This window comes from Rana temporaria, chromosome 3 (genome assembly GCF_905171775.1).
Source record: "Rana temporaria chromosome 3, aRanTem1.1, whole genome shotgun sequence".
NCBI lineage: Eukaryota > Metazoa > Chordata > Amphibia > Anura > Ranidae > Rana > Rana temporaria.
Window position 1 is genome coordinate 352502844 of NC_053491.1, and position 20474 is coordinate 352523317.

At 40.9% G+C, this 20474-nt stretch overlaps 1 protein-coding gene across 2 annotated transcripts in view; it reads right to left on the minus strand.

Annotated features, from left to right (window-relative positions):
* The window catches only part of PRMT8 (protein arginine methyltransferase 8), a 236346-nt gene that overhangs the window by 20899 nt on the left and 194973 nt on the right, over window positions 1-20474 (minus strand). For both annotated transcript variants that reach the window (XM_040345189.1, XM_040345188.1), the window contains exons 5-8: window positions 13012-13154; window positions 9993-10080; window positions 8081-8196; window positions 3634-3784 (exon numbers count right to left, since the gene is read on the minus strand). In XM_040345189.1, the coding sequence (XP_040201123.1) occupies window positions 3634-3784; window positions 8081-8196; window positions 9993-10080; window positions 13012-13154 (498 nt within the window). The remainder of the gene's footprint in view (window positions 1-3633; window positions 3785-8080; window positions 8197-9992; window positions 10081-13011; window positions 13155-20474) is intronic.

A 20474-nucleotide genomic window follows, 5' to 3' on the forward strand; every position in this document is an offset into this window, starting at 1 on the left:
AACACGTAAACAGCTGATATTTGATCCCTTTTCACAAAAGGAAAATTAAGTTTCTTATAGTGAATTTTCTGACATTAAAATTACAGCATTGCCCTTATGCATTTTTTCATGGCATGGAAAGATTACGAGCCAGCTTTATAAAAGCAGAAAAATGAAACACAAAGAAATGTAACACATAACTGGAATTTATATTTATTTGACAGGGATTGATGATGAATAAGGTAATTACTTATCATTACACTTTCACAGGATGTTGGAGGTATTAGTCATGCCATTAAAGACTAAAGGTAAAAGAGTGGGAGTAGCGAATGGCACAGGTTGATATAATGCATCGATTGTCCTTCTTTGTAGGGAAACCATGAAAATGTATGATTGGCGTCACATGCAATTCACTGTACTACAGGTGTTAACTGTTACAAAAGAATTCTATACAAGTCAATAACAGCCCACTATAATTTAAAGAAGTCTTTGCATCATGATGGCTTTAAAACACTCAGGCTTATTCAATAATTAGCAGAAGGAGCAATACAATAATTACCAAGTACAGCAAGTCCTAAAAAAACAAAACTAGAACAGTTTACAGAACAAGATGGAGTCTGATTGGCTGCGATGATGTGTTCTCCCTGAATTGCAAGCCAAACTATCTGTAAGAAAAATATCTCATTTCAACCTAAAGGATTTCATAAAGGGCACAGTTACCTTCTTTGTCTTCTCCTTCCCCTGACCGGTCATGTGACTGCACACTAATAGATCTCCCTCTGGGAATTCACTGGATCTCCCTCTGGAGAATCCAGCCACATGCTGCAGCTTTGATGACAGTCTGAAGCCGCCATACAGCCATTTACGGCCGAGCAGAGGGGGGACAGAGACAGTAAGGCCCTGTACACACGATCAGTCCAAACTGATGAAAACAGACTGAAGTTCAGTTTCATCGGTCCAAACCGACCGTGTGTGGGCCCCATCGGTCCGTTATCCTTCAGTCGCAAAATTTAGAACTTGCTTTAAAATTGGACCGGGTCAAAACTGATGGTTAGTACGCAAAAGCATCGGTTTCAAACCCAGGCATGCTCAGAATCAAGTCGACGCATGCTTGGAAGCATTGAACTTCATTTTTCTCTGCACGTTGTTGTGTTTTACGTCACCTCGATCGGTTTTTGAACTGATGGTGTGTAGACCATCAGTCAGCTTCATCGGTTAACCGATGAAACTGAACTTCAGTCCGTTTTCATCAGTTTGGACTGATCATGTGTACAGGGCCTAACTGTCCCTGGCAATAAGACAGTGACTGATTTGGTGAGAGCCCAGCTGGGCAACCGTTCACTACCTTTTACCTTAAACCCTCTCTCATATATGCCTGCTCCTTTTTCCTCTATGGAGGTTTAATGGACACCTGCTGTCCCAGTGAAGTTTGAAACTATCCACTTATTCCGGTCAGATTTAAGGACCTGAATGAACCACCGAATATTAAGAGTCTGAGAACTTGCTATATATGCTCCTTGATTTGGATGCTTTCAGTGTCTGGTACCCCGCATTTTCAGCACATAGGTGGTTAAAGTGGAGGTTCACCCTATAAAAAATTTCTAACACTACATCCAGCCCAGTTCTGCAAATAAAATGACACTGACCCTTTTTTTTCCCCCCCTGTAGATAGCGTTTAGCCATAGAATTCACCGCGGCTTCCGGGTAGGGAATCCCGCGGGAGTGGGCGTTCCTATTGACATGCCAATTGATTGACATGCTAAACGACAGCGCACACAGCGCGTCACTACTTCTCGAAAGAAGCTCGGCTCGGCTCTATTCGGCACCGCTAAGGAGGTTAAATCAGCACAAGTGCTCTGAAGGCTGTTGATGATCTAGAAATTTCTGTGGATCTGTGTGTTTGAACTTTGGTTTGGCTTTGATTCACCATTCACACGAGCCATTGAGCCTAATGTTGAGTCATTTATTCATCATTATAGTGCATCAAGTACTCTGAATCTGTATATGTGCGTTTTTCAAAATACCAATATCACCAAAATTCCACACTCATCTAACAGCACATTATTGACTGTTTTTTGCGGTGCCTCTCTTTTCTGGACAAATGGAGTTTGCAAATTTTTGATGCCTGTCAGAGCGCTCTGCATTTTTAATTTATATTTGCTGCAGCATGTTTTTTTATTAATTGGTTAGGTATTGTGATATATACTGTGTTATAATGGATACATTGTTCCTCACATATGCTTGATATTTAATGTATATGATACCCCCACCCCTAATAAAGCCTTTTTCATATTTTTGTACCTTAAGTCGTTGTTGACCCGCCTTTTTTTGCTTTCTGGGGGCTCCCTTGTCCCCTCCAAACCCCCCTTTTTTTATATAGCTTTTTTGCTTTTTGGCAGGTATCCCGTCTAGTCCTGGTGAATCGGTCGGTACACTAATTAACCACTTCCATACCAGGCACTTACGCACCTTCCTGCCCAAGCCAATTTTCAGCTTTCAGCACTGTCGCAATTTGAATGACAATTGCACGGTCATGCTACACTGTACCCAAATGAAATTTTTATCATTTTGTTCCCACAAACAGAGCTTTCTTTTGGTGGTATTTGATCACCTCTGCGATTTTTATTTCTTGCGCAACAACTAAAAAAAATTCAGAGTAGTTGAATAGATAAAATGGGAAAACATTTTTTTTTTCATTTTTGATAGCATAAGGGAGGGTTAAAACGCATGTAAGTTTTTTTTTTTAGCAATCTGTACCCCATTAGGCAAAATTTCCCTTCGCTTCAGAGTGAGGGAATCCCTGGTTGTTACCAGAACTAGTGTCCCCACTGAAAGTTTTCCTATTTACCTCTGTTCTGGTGAGCACTCAAAATTTGGGGATTTTCTCTCCCTTTTGCTCTTGGTGACAATAATAAAGAGGGTGTAATAGAGAGGGTGAATCTCCCTACCGGGGGGCACAGAAAGCATTTAAAACCTGACAAGTGTTGTAATCCCTATTCACTCTATCTAAAACAAACACAAAAAAGTTTACAAAAAGATACAGTCCACCCTCCTTCCTCAGCACCAAGGACTGAGACTGAGGACAGTTCCATCTCAGCACTGGCTCTTTTGCCCCCCATGCAGGCTGGAGGGACGAGAAAGCGGAATCCTTCCTTCAGCAGTAGATATTGGCTGTTGCTCCTTTTGACAGGAGTGACACTGCAGTCACTCCTGTCATCAAGGAGTGGGACAAGTGGCAAATTCGGCTTCACCCCCCCTCGACACAGCACCATGGGGCAGGTGCCAACTCACCCCCCACCAGTCCAAGCCCTGAAGGGAAATATGATGCAGAGGGCAAAAAAACTGACTAACTGGTTTTGTCCATTTACTACCCTATATTATGCTCGCCAGGTTTGCCATTCCATCTGAATGGCCGAGTCACGACCGCCACACAGAAGGTTTAATCAGTGAAGAACTACCCTGTGTCCTCTGCACGCTTCCTTTGTTATCTCAAAGAGTCTGCCCAGTCACCTTAGCTATCTTATACTACAGAATGAATATTCTTCACATTGTAAAGATCTAAATTTCAGAGTAGTGGTATCACTGATTGGCATTTTCATGGTATGGACACAACTTAGCTTTAAGCCTAAAGTTGGAAAAAAAGAAAAACTGTACCTGTAGAAAATCCAGTCTTCTTGTGACATTTTGTAAACTCAATGTTGAAATAGGTGACAAGAGCGTGGATGTAATCATTCCGTTGTACTTGTAGACAGAAAGCTGAAGTAAATGCCAAATCTTCCTGCTTCACTGTGTATATGTCAATTTCCTATTAAAAAATAATATTTATTTATTTGTCACCTTGCAGTGATAGATGAAGTTACTCAGATTAGCTACATATTTTAAATGTTACAAATACAAATACATTAATCCAAATCCAAATGGTACAGCAAAGAACTTCAAGAGCATGAACCAATGACCCTGTGGGATGGACGCTTAAAATGGCCCCATTTAACATTTTAAATAGCTGGTAGGTATACTTTGCGGTTAGGTAGAGACACTAACCGTCTACAGTTTATAAAAGCAGGGTAACTATTAGGTCACAGTGCACTCACATGTGCTGGGCAGACTGAGATTGAGCCTTAAAGTGAACTTGACATAAATTAGGACTATTTAAACTGAGATTATGATGAAAAAAATACATAGGCAAAGGTTACCTTTGAGATAAACAACATCTGAAAACAATAAAAAAACTCAGAAATAATGGAAGCTCAGGTTATATAGAATTCACTAACTTTCCCGTGTTCTTGGCTTTGTCTATCCCCCCACCTAAGTCTTTCCTTTATTGTGACAGATAACTTTTTTGACCATTGTTGGTGTTCAAGTGGTAAGACTATGGTCCACTTTTACTAGAAGAACTGGGATTTGCATAACAACATCAGCTGCCTATATCACTCGTCCTAGCGTTAATTATGAGACCCACAGGGTAACCTCTGCTCATGCAGTATTTTATCACATGCTCAAATCAAATTGTTCAGGATTGTGAGAGGTATACAGTACTTTAAAGTCAGATTGAACATCAGTTTGAATCAGCTAGATACTGAACATTCTAGGTACATTAAATTAAAGGGTGTGCAAAGTTTTAAAGTTGGCTTTATTAAAAACAGCCACAGTTTGAATGGAAAAGCTCCCTATGGGGAGGCAGTGGTTTCTCTGCAGAGGTCCAACACATCCCCTGCTGAGTCAGAGCCAAAGCTCCCCAATCAGTGGGGAGCATGAGCATTGTTGATTGCAAAGATATAGGTCTGATTAATTAGGAGGTGTGTCAGACCATTTCTTCCCTACAGAGAGCATGGGTCCCACTTTGTAGCTTCTGGTAAGGGGTAGGTTTTTCTGTGGCTGTTTCCTAAACCTAAATTGTAACACTTTTCACACCTTTTGTTTTGCTGAACCTGGGGTGTATTTTTCTAATTTAAAATGATGGTTCAAACGAGCTTTACCGTTGCCCCAGTTTAAGATCTCAAAATATTGGAATCTATTTGATATCTCCAAGTAGGAATGTTGACAATCCATCTGCCACCAGTTCTAACTTAAGTATGACTTTCAAGACTAGATTCCAAACTTGTTTTTTTTTTTCTTTTTAAAAGTGGGAATGTCCTGTACAAGTATAGAGAGGGCTTGAATGGATCAGGTGCCTCAATTAAAAGCTAAGGAAACTTAAAGCGGAGGTTCACCCATAGCGAACACATTTTCCCCTTAGCTTCATGCTCGTTTTGTCTAAGGGAATCGGCTATTTGTTTTAAAATATGATCCGTACTTACCCGTTTACGAGATGCATCTTCTCCGCCGCTTCCGGGTATGGGCTGCGGGACTGGGCGTTCCTTCTTGATTGACAGTCTTCCGAGAGGCTTCCGACGGTCGCATCCATCGCGTCACTATTTTCCGAAAGAAGCCGAACGTCGGTACGCAGGCGCAGTATAGAGCCGCACCGACGTTCGGCTTCTTACGTCTACGAGTGACGCGATGGATGCGACCGTCGGAAGCCTCTCGGAAGACTGTCAATCAAGAAGGAACGCCCGCTCCCGAAGACCCATACCCGGAAGCGACGGAGAGGATGCATCTCGAAAACGGGTAAGTACGGATCATATTTTAAAACAAATAGTCGATTCCCCTAGACAAAACGAGCATGAAGCTAAGGGGAAAATAGAAAAAAAAACGAATTGGGTGAACTCCCGCTTTAAGTGAACCTCTACTCAAATGTTAAGTACAGTCCTGATCAAAAGTTTAAGACCACTTGAAAAATTTCAAAAAATCTTTTTTTACATTGTTGGATCTTAACAAGGTTCCAAGTAGAGCTTCAACATGCAACAATAAGAAATGAGAGTGAGACAAAACATTTTTTGAGCATTCAATTTAATGAAAACAATGAATAAACTGAAAGTTTAGGACCACACCTCCAAAAGACCCCTAAACCCCCCCAAAACAGAAATCCAACTTCCAAACATGAACTCAGTAATGAGTAGCTCCGCCGTTATTGTTGATCACTTCAAAAATTCGTTTTGGCATGCATGCTTGATGCAAGTGTTTCCATGAGGTGAGTGGGAACATTTCTCCAAGTGGTGAAGACAGCCGCACAAAGGCCATCTACTGTCTGGAACTGTTGTCCATTTTTGTAAACTTCCCTTACCATCCATCCCCAAAGGTTCTCAATTAGATTTCGATCAGGGGAACACGCAGGATGGGCCAAAAGAGTGATGTTATTCTCCTGGAAGAAGTCCCTTGTCCTGCGGGCATTGTGTACTGTAGTGTTGTCCTGTTGAAAAACCCAGTCGTTACCACACAGACGAGGGCCCTCAGTCATGAGGAATGCTCTCTGCAACATCTGGACATAGCCAGCGGCTGTTTGACACCCCTGCATTTCCTGAAGCTCCATTGTTCCACTGAAGGAAAAAGCACCCCAGACCATTATGGCGCCCCCTCCACTATGGCGCGTAGAAAACATCTCAGGTGGGATCTGCTTGTCATGCCAGTAACGTTGGAAACCATCAGAACCATCAAGGTTAAATTTTTTCTCATCAGAGTATAAAACTTTCTTCCACCTTTGAATGTCCCATGTTTGGTGCTCTCTTGCAAAGTCCAAACGAGCAGTTCTGTGGCATTAAAGGAGACAAGGTTTTTTGAAGACGTTTTTTGTTTTTGAAGCCCTTCAGTCTCAGATGCCGTCTGATGGTTTTGGGGCTGCAGTCAGTACCAGTGAGGGCCTTAATTTGGGTCGAGGATCGTCCAGTGACTTGATGAGAGACCCTGCTTATGCAGTTCAGCAACCCGACCATGTTCAAAAAGGGAGAGTTTTTTTTGCCTTTGCCATCACAACGTGTGACTACCTGACAGAAGATGACAATGAATCCACATCTTTGTACAGATTTGGCCTTTTAAAGGCATGTGGTCCTAAACTTTTGATCAGTTGAAAAACAGCCTGTTTCAGTTTAATCGTTATTTTCAATTAATTGAATGCTCAAAACTTTTTGTGTCTCACTCTCATTTCTTCTTGTTGCACGTTGAAGCTCTACTTGGAACCTTGTTAAGATCTAACAATGTAAAATATGATTTTTTGCCATTTTTCAAGTGGTCCTAAACTTTTGATCAGGACTGTATATGTATAGCCCAAACTTTTAGTTTTGGATGGATTAGGGAAGGGTTAAAATCATTGCCAGACTATTTTTTGCTGTCTGTGTGCCACTGAGCAAATCCTTCACTTCTTGTCCCAGAGACCCAACAGGAAGTAAAAGAAAATCTCTGAAAATAAAGGGATTGGGGGAGATTTCACCTTACTTTCTGTTCATGTGAAAGCAGGACAATAAATAAGGTTAGTGGTGGTCACCAGGACAAATAATAACCTGTGCAATCTTTGTTTCAGTGTTCTGTAGACATGACATGGAAGTTAAAAATCTCTCCAAGCAGCAGGCATATCTTAAAACGGACATCAAACACCTCAAAAAAGTCTAACAAGGCTTAGGGAAGGAGAACAACCTCCACAGATGGATAGATGGATTGATGCTCTATGTCAATCAGCTGTGGACCACCCATTCGGCAACCCTCAAGAATGCCAGCTCACACTGCAAAGACAGTTATACATTCCAATAGATTTGGCCCAGGTGGTCATACATACTGTAAAAAAGAAGGGGATTGCAGCATCGTGTAGTAATTAAAACCATATTTATTTATAAAAGGTAAACTACTCACATAATGAGAGAAACAACAGGCATATCTTAAATGAACATAGAACGTGATGACATCACCGCTAAGCTCCTCCCAACGTGTTTTGTCCAAAAATACATTGTCACCCTTCCTTACCGATAGCGGAAGGAAGCACGGGGCAGGTAAGACTGTGTTGATAGGCAATTCAATTTTCTTTCCTTGCATCCATGGTGAAAGGAATAAAAATTGCAGTCTATGGGCTGCTTTAGTCATAGTTAGCAACGTGTCTAAGTCCGTATGAGTGTTCCAATGGCTCATACTGCACATTATATAATAAAATCAATTCTGCGATGTGAAATGTTTTTCTTCTCAACAGAAATGAATGAGCACAAAAAAAAATGTCTCTCTGCAATGAGAATTACCAAACCTTTATCAAACAGGAATTGGTCACCACTTGCTTTGGGTCTACTATGTCCACAAGCGGCTCCTTTATGGCCACATCTCTGATGCAAGTCATGTCAAATCCATAGACATTCTCCCACCCTGTTAACACAAAACAGTTGAACACAAAGTTTACACACTGAGATTTACTGGTTTCCATACAAAATGCTGCGGGCTGTCCAAATTTTAAAACAACTTTGCTTTCTTTTTTACCATTATTTTTATTATGAGAGATACATACATTTATACAAAAGAAGTAGCAAACATGTTTTCTAAGATTATGTAATATATATAAATTACACAAAGGAAATTTCTCCATGTGCCCCGTTATTAAAGGAATACAAGTTTGATTAATGTTCTTGAATACACCAGAGTATTTTGGGAGATGTGCTATAGTTACATCACACATAAGACCCCCTGGCCAACTAAATACTGGCGCGTTCCACTAAACATATCTCTGGACTCTACCATAAGTCCATTACCAAAACTGCTAGAAAGACTCAAGTAGGTGAGTTGAAAAAGAGAAGAAATAGAAGAAAATCAAAGAAGAAAACCTAAAGATGAAGCTAGCTGGATTTTTTTCGCTGTCTGCAAAGGAATTAGTGATATTCTCTAGAGATATATCCAAGAGTCCCATGTTTTTTCAGACAAAGGCAGTTTATCATTCACTATAGCCCTGATTTACCATTAGCCATGACATTTTGGCATTTATCTATGTAAATGGAAGGAATAAGGATCTGGCAATCATTATTATGGCTGCTATGAATATAAATGAGATCAATCGTTTGCTGTGTCTCAGTGCCTCCTCCATGGTTTGGTTAAGAAGGGTTTGTAGTGGGGATTTCTTAGGGCTGATTTGGGTCATAGAAACAAAAGTGACAGCAGAAAAAAGATCGAGTCTGTCTGTTTTTTTTTTCTTTTATTCTCATGGTTTGTATTTTTTGTTTTTCGTTAACTTTTTTGTCTAGAGTATAGATCTATGTTGGGTCAACAAAAATATAAAATTGTATATACAAATCAAAAGTCTTTTGAGTTTTGGGCATGTTCATAACTTTGCTTTCTTAACCGGTTCCTGACAATCGCATGCCAATGTACGTCGGCAGAATGGCTTGGGTGCATAAAAGGGCGTACCCATAGGTCCCTTTGTAATCCCAGGCCAGCGGGCGTGTCCTTGGCTCCTGCGGACTCCATGTCCACCGGTGGCCCGCAATCACAGCGAGGAGAGGTAGAACTGGAAAATGACTATTTTTTTACCAAAAATATGTAGAAGAATACATATCAGCCTAAACTGAGGAAGATCACTGATGCCATGCAGGTCTTCTTCAGACCTGTCAGTGTATCGGCTTGCTGAAAAACTCAATGATCTACCTCTCAGCATCGTGGTAGTTAATTGAAAACTACAAGCCGACAGTCACCAAGGGGCTGCTGGACCTTATAGTTTTCCATTCACAGGACACTGAATGAGTGACGTGGCCGGGCACGCAAAGCCCTGCTCGACCACAATTTTTTTTAATTGATACAGCTAGCGGGGAAAAGAAGATCCCCACTAGTCAGAGTGGGAGGTCAGGGGGAGTGGGGCCGATCCATTTGTAACATGTTACTTGTTACACACCCTGAATATGGGTGTAACATGTAACATGTTACGAAAGATGAACTTATTCTTTAACACTGCTGGTATCCTAGACAAAAAACAAGCATTTAATCTAAAACTACTCCCATGCGGATTGTTTTGAATTTTTCCCAAAGATCCGCCTTACATGAACACCCCATAACTGGTTATATAATACTCTTTGGTACTCTGGGACAGCATTGCATCTGATGATCAAAAATACACAAAGTAAGCAACAAAGTGCCCCTGGAAATCATTTTGGTAACAGCAGTGTGAATGACATACTCACAGTGGATCTTGAAGTCCTTGTATTGTCTGTCCTCGATGGCGACAATGTACAAAGCGGCTCGGTCAGGAAACATCAGCCCTCCAGGTTTCTGTTGATGAATTGTGGGGAAATGGATCTCGTAATCTATTCACCTGACAAAGACACCACAATTTGAACTGCACATATAAAATTCAGACAAGCACCCCCTGCACGCCTCTACTATCCTCCATCATACTGTCAGACACTGTTTAATATCTGAGAGAAGAGATCAGGCTACGGGCGACCATACAGATAAAAATGTCACTTTAAATCAAAGTGATTGTCAGTCAGGGCTAAGCGTATTGAAATAAAAAGTCTACAGCTTAGTGGCCTCTTTCATCTCAGCTGAAGAGCAAATGGTTGAGATTTTTACAAGCGCAAATTGCAGTGTTACAGGTGAATTCTTTAGCTTTTAAACTATCAGCCCAAAGTGTATTTTAACAGAGCAAATTCACTCTTAAAAATTCACAAAAAATTACACAAAAATTCCAACTCTGGCCTTTTTCAATGTCCATGTGGTTAAAAAAAAAAATAGTCTACACCTATCTGCAGTAAAAAATCTGGTAAGGCCACTTTCACAAAGGCATCAGTTTGTTTTTATCTGTGATTAGATGGATCAAAAATGGACTGCAATGTATCCTTATGGGCAGCTAGATGCAAATAGATAGATGTCCAATTACATCTGGGTTAATTTAGGATCATTGGCCAGAAGCTTGGGTTGATCCAACTCAGCTGAGGATGTCTAGAATCCCCTGTAGAAAAGAGGGCACCCATATGAAAGGGGTCCAAAGGGAAAATATATTGTTACCATCTGGAGTCAGTGGAGAATCTGGTTTACAGAACCTCAACTTCTGGCAAAGCTAACGCTCCAACTGTGCCATTCAAAAGGGCAAAATCTCAATAGTAACAAGAGGCTCTGGCATTTAAAAGCCATACACTGAGCAAATTTAGGATGGTTCCTAATGAACCAGCCCTAATTTGGTCAGTTGGTGGTCCTGACGCCACCACTCTTCCCAGCATCCTTTGATTAAAAAAATTGAACAGAAGCTGCAGCCAATCAGATGCAGGAACTGTGTGGGCATTCTGATAGCTGCGGCAGGAGATTTGTCCATCTGTTTTGTTTAGAAAATCTATGGGTGTATACCTAGCTTAAATGGGTTGTAAAGGTAAAATAAAAATTCCCTAAATAGCTTCCTTTACCTTAGTGCAGTCCTCCTTCACTTACTTCATCCTTCGATTTTGCTTTTAAATGTCCTTATTTCTTCTGAGAAATCCTAATTTCCTGTTCTTGTGTCTGTAACTACACACCGTAATGCAAGGCTTTCTCCCTGGTGTGGAGAAAGCCTCTTGAGGGGGGAGGGGGTGAGCAGGAGTGTCAGGACACTCTCTACTTTGCAGATAGAGAAAGGAGCTGTGTTAGTGGGCGTCCTGACACTCCTGCTCACCTCCTTCCCCCTCAGGAGGCTTTTTCCACACCAGGGAGAAAGCCTTGCATTACTGTGTGGAGTTACAGACAGAAGAACAGGAAGTGAGGATTTCTCAGAAGAAATAAGGACATTTAAAGTGTAGTTTCCATCCCAAAACCTTTTTCTCATTATTGTGCTCATTAGACCTAAAAAAGAAAAAAAAATGTTTTACTCATCTGGAAATGCCTGTTGCTATGCGGTCCCACAAAATCTGCCTTTGGAATCACCTAGGATTCTGACATAATCTCCCTCTAATGCTCCTGGGAAATGTGTGTCATCATTTCCCAGGATACAGTGCGCTACCCAATTATCACTCCCCATCCAAGACTTCCAGGAAGTAAGTGATTGTGGGCTTCACAATGCCCACAAGCAAAATGACAATGGTGTGGACATAGTTTTATAAACTATCTTTTTTGAATAATTATGCGGAGCGGCGGCGGATTGTAAAATAGTAAGTGACCGGATTTATATTATAAAAATGCATGATGAAAGGACATACATTTAAAAAATGCTAATTGTGGTTGGAACCCCGCTTTAAAAGCAAAATCGAAGAATGAGGTAAGTGAAGGAGGACTGCACTAAGGTAAAGGAGGCTATTTAGGGAAAAAAGATACCTTTACAACCCCTTTAAGCATCGAAAGGAGGCAAGGAGTAGAATCAACTTGACTAGACATTAAGGCTCTGTGTGTAGCCCAGGCCTTTCTTTCAAGGGGGCTACATAAAAACACAGATCATTTTTCATTCTAATGGCAGGGATTTACAGGCAGTAAAAGGTGCCCACAATTCAGCAGTATTAGACTCCGTTCACATATGCTCACTCACAGCATGGGGTCTGGTGCATCATTGTTCACCGATTCAGCTGTGAATGAGATCTGAATTTTTCCCTGAATTCGTAACCTAAACTGGTCCAGACAACACACAGGACCCTTCTGCAATGCGGACCACAGACGGCCCAGAGCTGTGTGAACCGGCTCCATTGAGAACCGGTCCTATTCTCTTGTCATGCGAATTGGATGCGGGGGACCCTGGTCTTACTGGCTTGGTAATCATTCATTGCAAGTTCTCTTAAAAGCTATTTGGATGGAAAAATATAGGCAAGGACGAGAGGTCAGATTTGGTGATCTTTCCATTCACCCTTAATGTGACTAAAGCCTAATCTTTTTTGACATGACAATCACTAGAAGGAGCCTGAAGCTTAATTTTCTCCAGTAGTTCAGCCATTCTATTGATATTCACTTATCCATCTCATCAGACCATTATTACAGTTGTATGGTAATTTTTGAGGTCCTGGAAGACAGCATATGTTCTTAACGTGACCCTATGAAAAGCATACATATTTCTATTCACATATACTTCCTTTAAAACAAACAAAGGTTCACCTGAATGGGCTTGACCCTTGATGACAGGCATTGAAGAACACACAAAAGTAAAAAAGTAAAAGTGCACCAGCCCCTTAAAGTAGCAAAAGCTAAAATAGTTTTTTTGGGGGGTTGTAGATTAAGTGTGAAAATGTTAAAGTGACCCCGCATACATACCAGCCACTTATCCCGTGCAAAGATCACAGTGTTAAGCATGGACTCGTAGAACAGGCAGTACCCCATCCACTCCGTGATAATAATGTCCACTTTTTCTACCGGCAGCTCCACCTCTTCCACTTTACCCCTAAATATTGTAATGACTGAAAAATTCACAAAAAGAAAACACCATTGTGGCTATTATTCCATCATTTACAGACACAATGCACCAACTGTTTTCATTAATAGGAATTTACCATGAAGTGAATACCCCTCTGAGAAGCCTCACATAAATGCCTCCCTCCTCCTGTATCTTCACTGAAAGTAAAGTGAAATACAGTATCTTATTAACAATCCTGACATTAGCAGCTTCCGTCAGAGGCTTCTGGTACTGTATTGCACTTTGTAATTAATTCCTAGTATAATGAACATATGTTAAAGTGTATGTATTTTTAGTTTTGGTTAAATTAGAGCAAGATTAAAACTTGTGGTACCTTATTTTCTGCCTTCTTTGTCATATTGAGGAGACTTCCATTCACTTCTTGTCTCACAAGCCTCGTACACACGGCCAGGTTTCCCAACGGGAAAACTGCGAGGAGAGCTTTTGGCCAGGAATCCCGGCCGTGTGTATCCTCCTCGCAGTTTTTCCGACAGGAAAACTGCCCAAAAACCGCCAGACAAAAAAAGAGAACCTGCTCTCTTTTTTTCCCGCCGGGATTCCTGGCAGACTTTTTCCCGGCAGTTTTTTCTATGGGAAAAACTGCGATGGAGCATACACACGGTCGGGATTCCCAACCAAAGCTCTCATCAAAGTTTTCCCTACAGGAAAACCTCTCGTGTGTACGGGGGAAAGGTTACCAAGCAAGTTCTCGGTTTTACCCCCGGGATTTCCGAAGGGATCTTTTCCAGTCGGGAATCCCGGTTGTGTGTACGAGGCATAAGATACAACAGGAAGTAAAAGAAAATCCCTACAAAACAGGGTTTTTTCTCTCATATACAATCATTAAACAGGTGTCACCATTGGAGCATTTTCCCTCTATTTCTGCTCTAGGGACAACTTAAAATGTGAATTTCCAGTCACTATGGCGCCTGTTCATAAAACATTCATTAGGTGAATGTCACAAGCATTTGTCCAGCCTGCACATATTTTCTCTATATTCTTTCTAATGCTACAACTTCCTATGATCGTCTGCTCCACCTAGTTACCAAAATTGTATATCTTTCTGAAATACCTCAATCAGAAAATAGAATGCATTTTGTCCACTTCATGGGGTCATAGTATTAATGAAAATACGGGGAAAATTCATGGAGCTTGGAGGAATGCTTGTGACATTCATCAAATTAATGGTTTATAAATGGACCCCTATCTGTCTTAATCACAGTGGCCACCAGAACAAACGAGAGTGTAAATCTGTGTAGTCAGACAGCAATAAAAAACTGAATAAAATGGGGTTCTGCGCAACATCTCACACAGTCATGGTAAGTGAAAAAAATGTGTAAATAAATTAATAAAATAATTTAAATAATACAACAAGACACGAGATTCCGTGTCGTAACGCGTAGGGATTGGACGGACGGACGTACACCTGGAGTGACGTAAGCTGGCACCGTGGACGCCGCTCGTTTTAAAATTTGCTGCACATTCTTTTATTATTGTTTTGATGTAAGCACAGGTTTTTTCATACATTAAAATACCCCTGAGCCTTACAGTATTTCACGATTGGAGCCTCCTTCTGTTCCCTCTTTTTTATTTTGGTCCGAGCATTGCCTGGATTAGCTGAGGGACGTGTATCTGTGGTTCAGGAGGACTGGCTGAGATTATTCATAGAAGATTGCCACTGAGGCTCATAGTGAATGCCCCTTACTACTGACTTTGAGGTAAGAGTCCTGTGAGCCTAGGGAGGGATGTGTGCATGCATCGGTCAACAACCCCTATCTCATTAAGTGGAAATTCGGCAACATCAGCAGTTCCATTTGGGCAGCCTCTTGATTTCACTGAATATAGGACTATTTGGCACTTATCACTTTATTATTCTTTTTGTGATATTATCACCTATTTTTTGTGATATTATCACTTATTTATTCACATATTTTGGGACTTTGTGATATATATAAAATGTTTTTGATTCATCTACACATTGAGCTTGGTAGCTCTCATATTATATTTATTTATTTGTCGTTTTATCATTCCATTCACTCATTATTATTGAGCTTGCGAGCTCTCTTGTTGTATTATTTAAATTATTTAATTAATTTATTTACACATTTTTTCACTTACCATGACTGTGTGAGATGTTGCACAGAACCCCATTCTATTCATTTCTACATTTTGTGTACTGTAAACACTTTTAGGTTTTGCTGCACTGTAATTTTGTTTAGGATTATTATTTATTAAGGGTCCGTATTAGCGCAAAAGCACTTGTCACTTTTTTTAGCAATAAAAAACTGATAGGGTTCTTTTCCTATCCAACAACTCTATCCAAAAAAAGTATTGACTATACATACACTTTAAACTCGATGATAAACATGACTACATAGTAGCAGGCACTACATTTTCTATTAAACAGATCCTCTCCTGTACATCTGGGGAGTCCTCCAAATACAAGGTAACGGCAGCCATGACCACTCGGACTTAGGAGTGTTCCCATTATCCAATGAGATACCTGTTATTGGGGTGGAGGCAGGTCCGGGACATAATTGCATTGTACACCTAAAGTACAAAAAATTCCCAAGGTGATGAAGCTCTGCCTGTTTTTGAATTTAGCATACTATGACAGGTTCCATTTAAAATGTAAGTTCACCTTCATACATTTTTCTGCTTAATCCACCAAGTAGTAAGGACGTAGCTACCAACTGTCCTAAATTTGGAGGGACTATCCCCTATTCAGAAGACAATCCCTCTCTCTCTCTTTATCAAACTCAATGTAATGTAGCTCTTCCTTGATTCTTTAAGGAAAAATTGATTTTCCGGAATTTAATATTTTTCAATCACAGAGGGTTAATAAGAGTGGAAAGCAAAACATAGTAAAAGAGACACAAAACAAAAAATACATCAACTAATTGGTTGTCATTATAAAAGTAGTAGCCTTCAAAAGCCTTTCTGTGCTGGTCAAGCTGACTTTTTAGCATTATGGATTGTAAGCTCTAACAGGCAAGACCCCCTTATTCTTCCTGTATTAAATTGTATTGTAACTGTACTGTCTGCCCTACAGTAACTTTGTAAAGTGATGCGCTAACTGTTGGCACTATATAAATCCTGTATAATAATAATAACTAGAAAAGCTACAAGTTCTGGGGAAATTGTGAAGTGTTCTTGCCTCCACCACTACAACTGGAGTGGGCAGAGTAACTGTGTGGTTTGAGTGGCTAGAGTAACTGTGGAAACTGTGGAAATCTGTAAGAAAAATGGAAGAAGTGAGAATATTTGGAAAAGTAGGTATGGTTTTAATGTATTTTTTTTTCAAAAATGTTTTTTTTTTTACAAAAAATATATTTATTTCCCCCCCCAAAAAAATATTTATTTTTCAAAAATATTTATTTTTTCAATTTTTTTTTTAATTAATGATTTAAAAAAAAATCAATTTTTTTTTCAAATATAAACTGTAAGAGATATCAAACTGAAAATATATAGACGGATAGCTGAATATTTTGCGAACATTTTAAAGTTTGTTTGGTGTCTGTAGGTGAAAGTATAAAGGAGCTGAAACTTTTGGGAGCGGAAGAAGATTTTAGGACCATCTAGCGATCTCCAGTAGTTAGTTATAGTTCATCTGGCAACAAAAGGAAGGTGTGCTGCTATTGTTTGGTGAACAAGTGGGTACACTTTAATCCTTATGCCTAATATTGTTAACTGAGGAGTGGGAGTATTAAGAATTCATGTATTCTCTGCAAGGTGGTTTAAAAGCTTTTAATACTTTTGTGTGCCCAAAATATGAATATGAAATATGATGAATATTGTCTATTTGTCCATGGTTTCTCCAACACTGCTGTGAATACAACATTTTGAGAATAGGATAAGGAATTAAATACCACTGCAACATATTTTTTTTCCGCATTAATTGAAACATCTACAGTAGATCAAGACCATATATGTTTTGTTTTTTTAGTTTTGTGTGTTTTTTTAGAAAACAATAATTTCTTCATCAATTTAGGCCAATATGTACTCTGCTACATATTTTTGGTAAAAAAATCCCAAAAAGCGTATATTGATTGGTTTGTGCAAAAGTTAGGGGGTTCTACAAAAAAGGGGTTGATTTAGGGACTTTTTACATTTTTTTTTTAAAGTTCTAGTAATGGCAGCAATCTGCAATTTTTAGCGGGACTGCGGCATTGCGGCAGACAAATCTGACCCATAGTGACACTTTTTGGGGACCAGTGACACCAATACAGTGATCAGTGCTAAAAAAAATGCACTGATCCCTGTATAAATTACACTGGCAGTAAAGGGGTTAACTGCAGGGGTGATCAAAGGGTTCAATGTGTTCCCTCAGAGGTGTTTCTAACTGTTGGGGAGTGGATTCACTGGAACAAAATAGAGATTTTGATTCACCTTAGCTTAAAACACAATCTCTTTCTTTCCCTCCCTGACAGAGCAGAGGTGTGCTTTGTTTGCATCGGCTCACCGCTGCTCCGTCTCTCCTGTGAACGATTGGCGGGTCACGTACAGCCATTGTAGCCACCAGACCAGCTGATTGGCTCCTGCTGTGTCCAATCAGGTGCTTAAGTTGATAACACACTAAACCGCATGCACTAAACCGCATGTTTTTGCGCACCCGGGGCTGCCCTGCCGCAGTAAATGTAAGTGGGGCAGTCTGGAAGTGGGTAACCTGGAAGCCTTCAAATAATTCTCCGGCCTCAGGGAGCCCCTACTAATTATTAATATATCTACAGCTCGCAGCACATTAGCATGATGGTCATTGGGAAGAACGCGTCTTACATTTGTAATCGGAGGGAAGAATCCCTCCTCCTTACAGATAACTTAAAAGATCATTGGTGTCAGTGATTACTCATCTGAGAGATAGAAATTGCTCAAGGAACCCATAGTAACCTCCAGAGGAATCCATGGGATCCGTGGAACCCTGGTTGAGAAAGGCTGCTCTATTGCACGCCTTCTTTGGCTGCTACACAAATGTTATATAGGAAGGTGATGGGTGGAGGAGCTGGGCCAGTACATAAGTAAGTGAGTAATTAGACACTCCAAGAAAAGGAGAGAGTTATGACATGCAAGGATGGAGAGGACTGTTAAAGTGGTTACATTTTCTAGAAAGTTCAAATGCATACTGAAAGGAAATAAAAATAATTTTTAGAAAGGAAAACACTGCAAGTAAGAATTTAAGATACTTACTTGTGTGCTTTTACCTGTTTTAATGTAATGTTTTAAGTTGATGACAGCGTCTTTTTAAATATGAACTCTGGATACAAAAACATTTATATAAATATATTCCCCAACAACCACAAAGGATATAAATCCACTTTATATACACCATCTACAGTGTTAAGAAACAATATGTGAAGCCCTTGGGATTAACTGATTTTCTGCAGTAATTTGCCATAAAATATGATCGGATCCTCATCTAAGTCACAAGAATAGACAAACACAATGGCCCGGATTCACAAAGCACTTACACGACGTATCTCCAGATATGCCGCGTAAGTGCAAATATGCGCCGTCGCATTTATGCGCCGGACTCAGAAACTAAGATACGTCTGAAAATAGGTTTTATCCGACCGACGTAACTTGCCTACGCCGGCGTAGAGTGGGCGCATATTTACGCTGGACGTATTTGGCGCTCCCATTGATTTTCTATTCACATATGCAAATGAGTGAGATATGCCGATTCACGAACGTACGTCCGTCCGACGCAGTGCGTGTAAAGTCATACGTCCGGCGTAAAGTTATGCCCCATAAAGGAGGTGTAACTCAGCAGCATCCATGCAAAGGGCTGCACCAGGGAACACAAGCCGGCGTATTTTACGTAGTTTACGTAGGACGTGAATATGACTAGACATAGGTTACGTTCACGCCATAGGCAGTGATTCGTCTTAGGGAGTAGATCCGATGTGATTCTGAGCATGCGCACTGGGATGCGTCCACGGGACGGCGCATGTGCCGTTCATTATACGTATCTGTCTGAGACTCAGCCCATCATTTGCATGGGGTCATGCCTCATTTGCATGGCTCAAGCCCACTTCCACTTACGACGACTTACACCTAGGAAACCCAGCGCAGATTTGGCTGCACTTTCTTTGTGAATCCAGTGCTTGCCTCTCTGCACTATGTCGGCGTAGCGTATATGAGATGTGCTTGTAATCCCGCGATATCTCGCGGGTCACGTGTGATGGCAACAGTGCAGTGTTGACGGCGACGCTCGCCGTCAACACTGCAAATGCGCGGGATAGAGCGGTGAATGCTGGGACGTAAGGAGTAGGAGCGAGAACCTTTCAAAACCAAGTACCTCCCTACAAAAAAAAAAGTGCATCCGAAAGTGATAGAGAAGGGGGAGCCAGAAAAGCAATGCCCCCCCCCCCCCTGGGAGGACGATTGAGACATCAAAGCCCCGCACTTACTCCATCTAGGAAGCGACCAGATGGGCAGCGTGTCCGGTGGGCGGAAGCTTTCTTTCTTCCTCCTCCTAGGGATCATGTCGGCCTCCACCGTGCATCTTTCTCCTCCTCCTCCTAGGCGTCCAATAGAATTGCCCGTCCTTTCAGCCAATCAGGAAATGGGTATCAGACTCTTGCTTCCTGATTGGCGGAGAGGCGATTCAGTGTTAGACTAGCGAATATTCTCTGAGCGCAATGCTCTGATTTCGGAGCCCACCCTATTTTGAAGCCTATAGAGCCTTTAGCTCTAATCAAGTGCTTAAAAAAATAATCTGCTGCTGTAATTCATGCACCTAGGCTTCCTAAAAGGGTCGGACGCATGAATAGGGGATGGCTACGGCAATAGAAAGGGGAGGTGCCTGTGCGCCCCTAGTGGACGGGCCGCCCCCTGCACTACTGGCTGCTTGTAGAAAACTATAGGAGTGGACAGAGACAAGACCAGTTACCCTGCACAAGAACAAAGAGCAGCAACGACCAGCCTTTATTAAGGGAAGATACGGCACAGAGGTAAAATCTCATGCTGGATTACTGCACAGATCTGGAAGAAATACACAAAGCACATCAAGATTCAAAAAGGAATACACATGCCTTTTGTATTTAGGAAATATTTGTTTAACCCAGAGTTTAGCTTTAATAATGGTTCTTGGAATATCAAATGTAAGGGTGGTACTTTTTAGAGGGACTGTAGGGAGCATAATATTGTGGGAACACTCATTTGTAAAGGGACTGTACAGCAGGGATCTATAGTAGTGGTACATAAGTCTCAGACAGTCATTGGTAGCAATACTAACTATTATGCAGATCTACGGTTGGGCTTCTCTTGAACAGATCTATATCTAGAAATCTGCCTATCACTAGCCTAGACAATACAAGTGTGTATA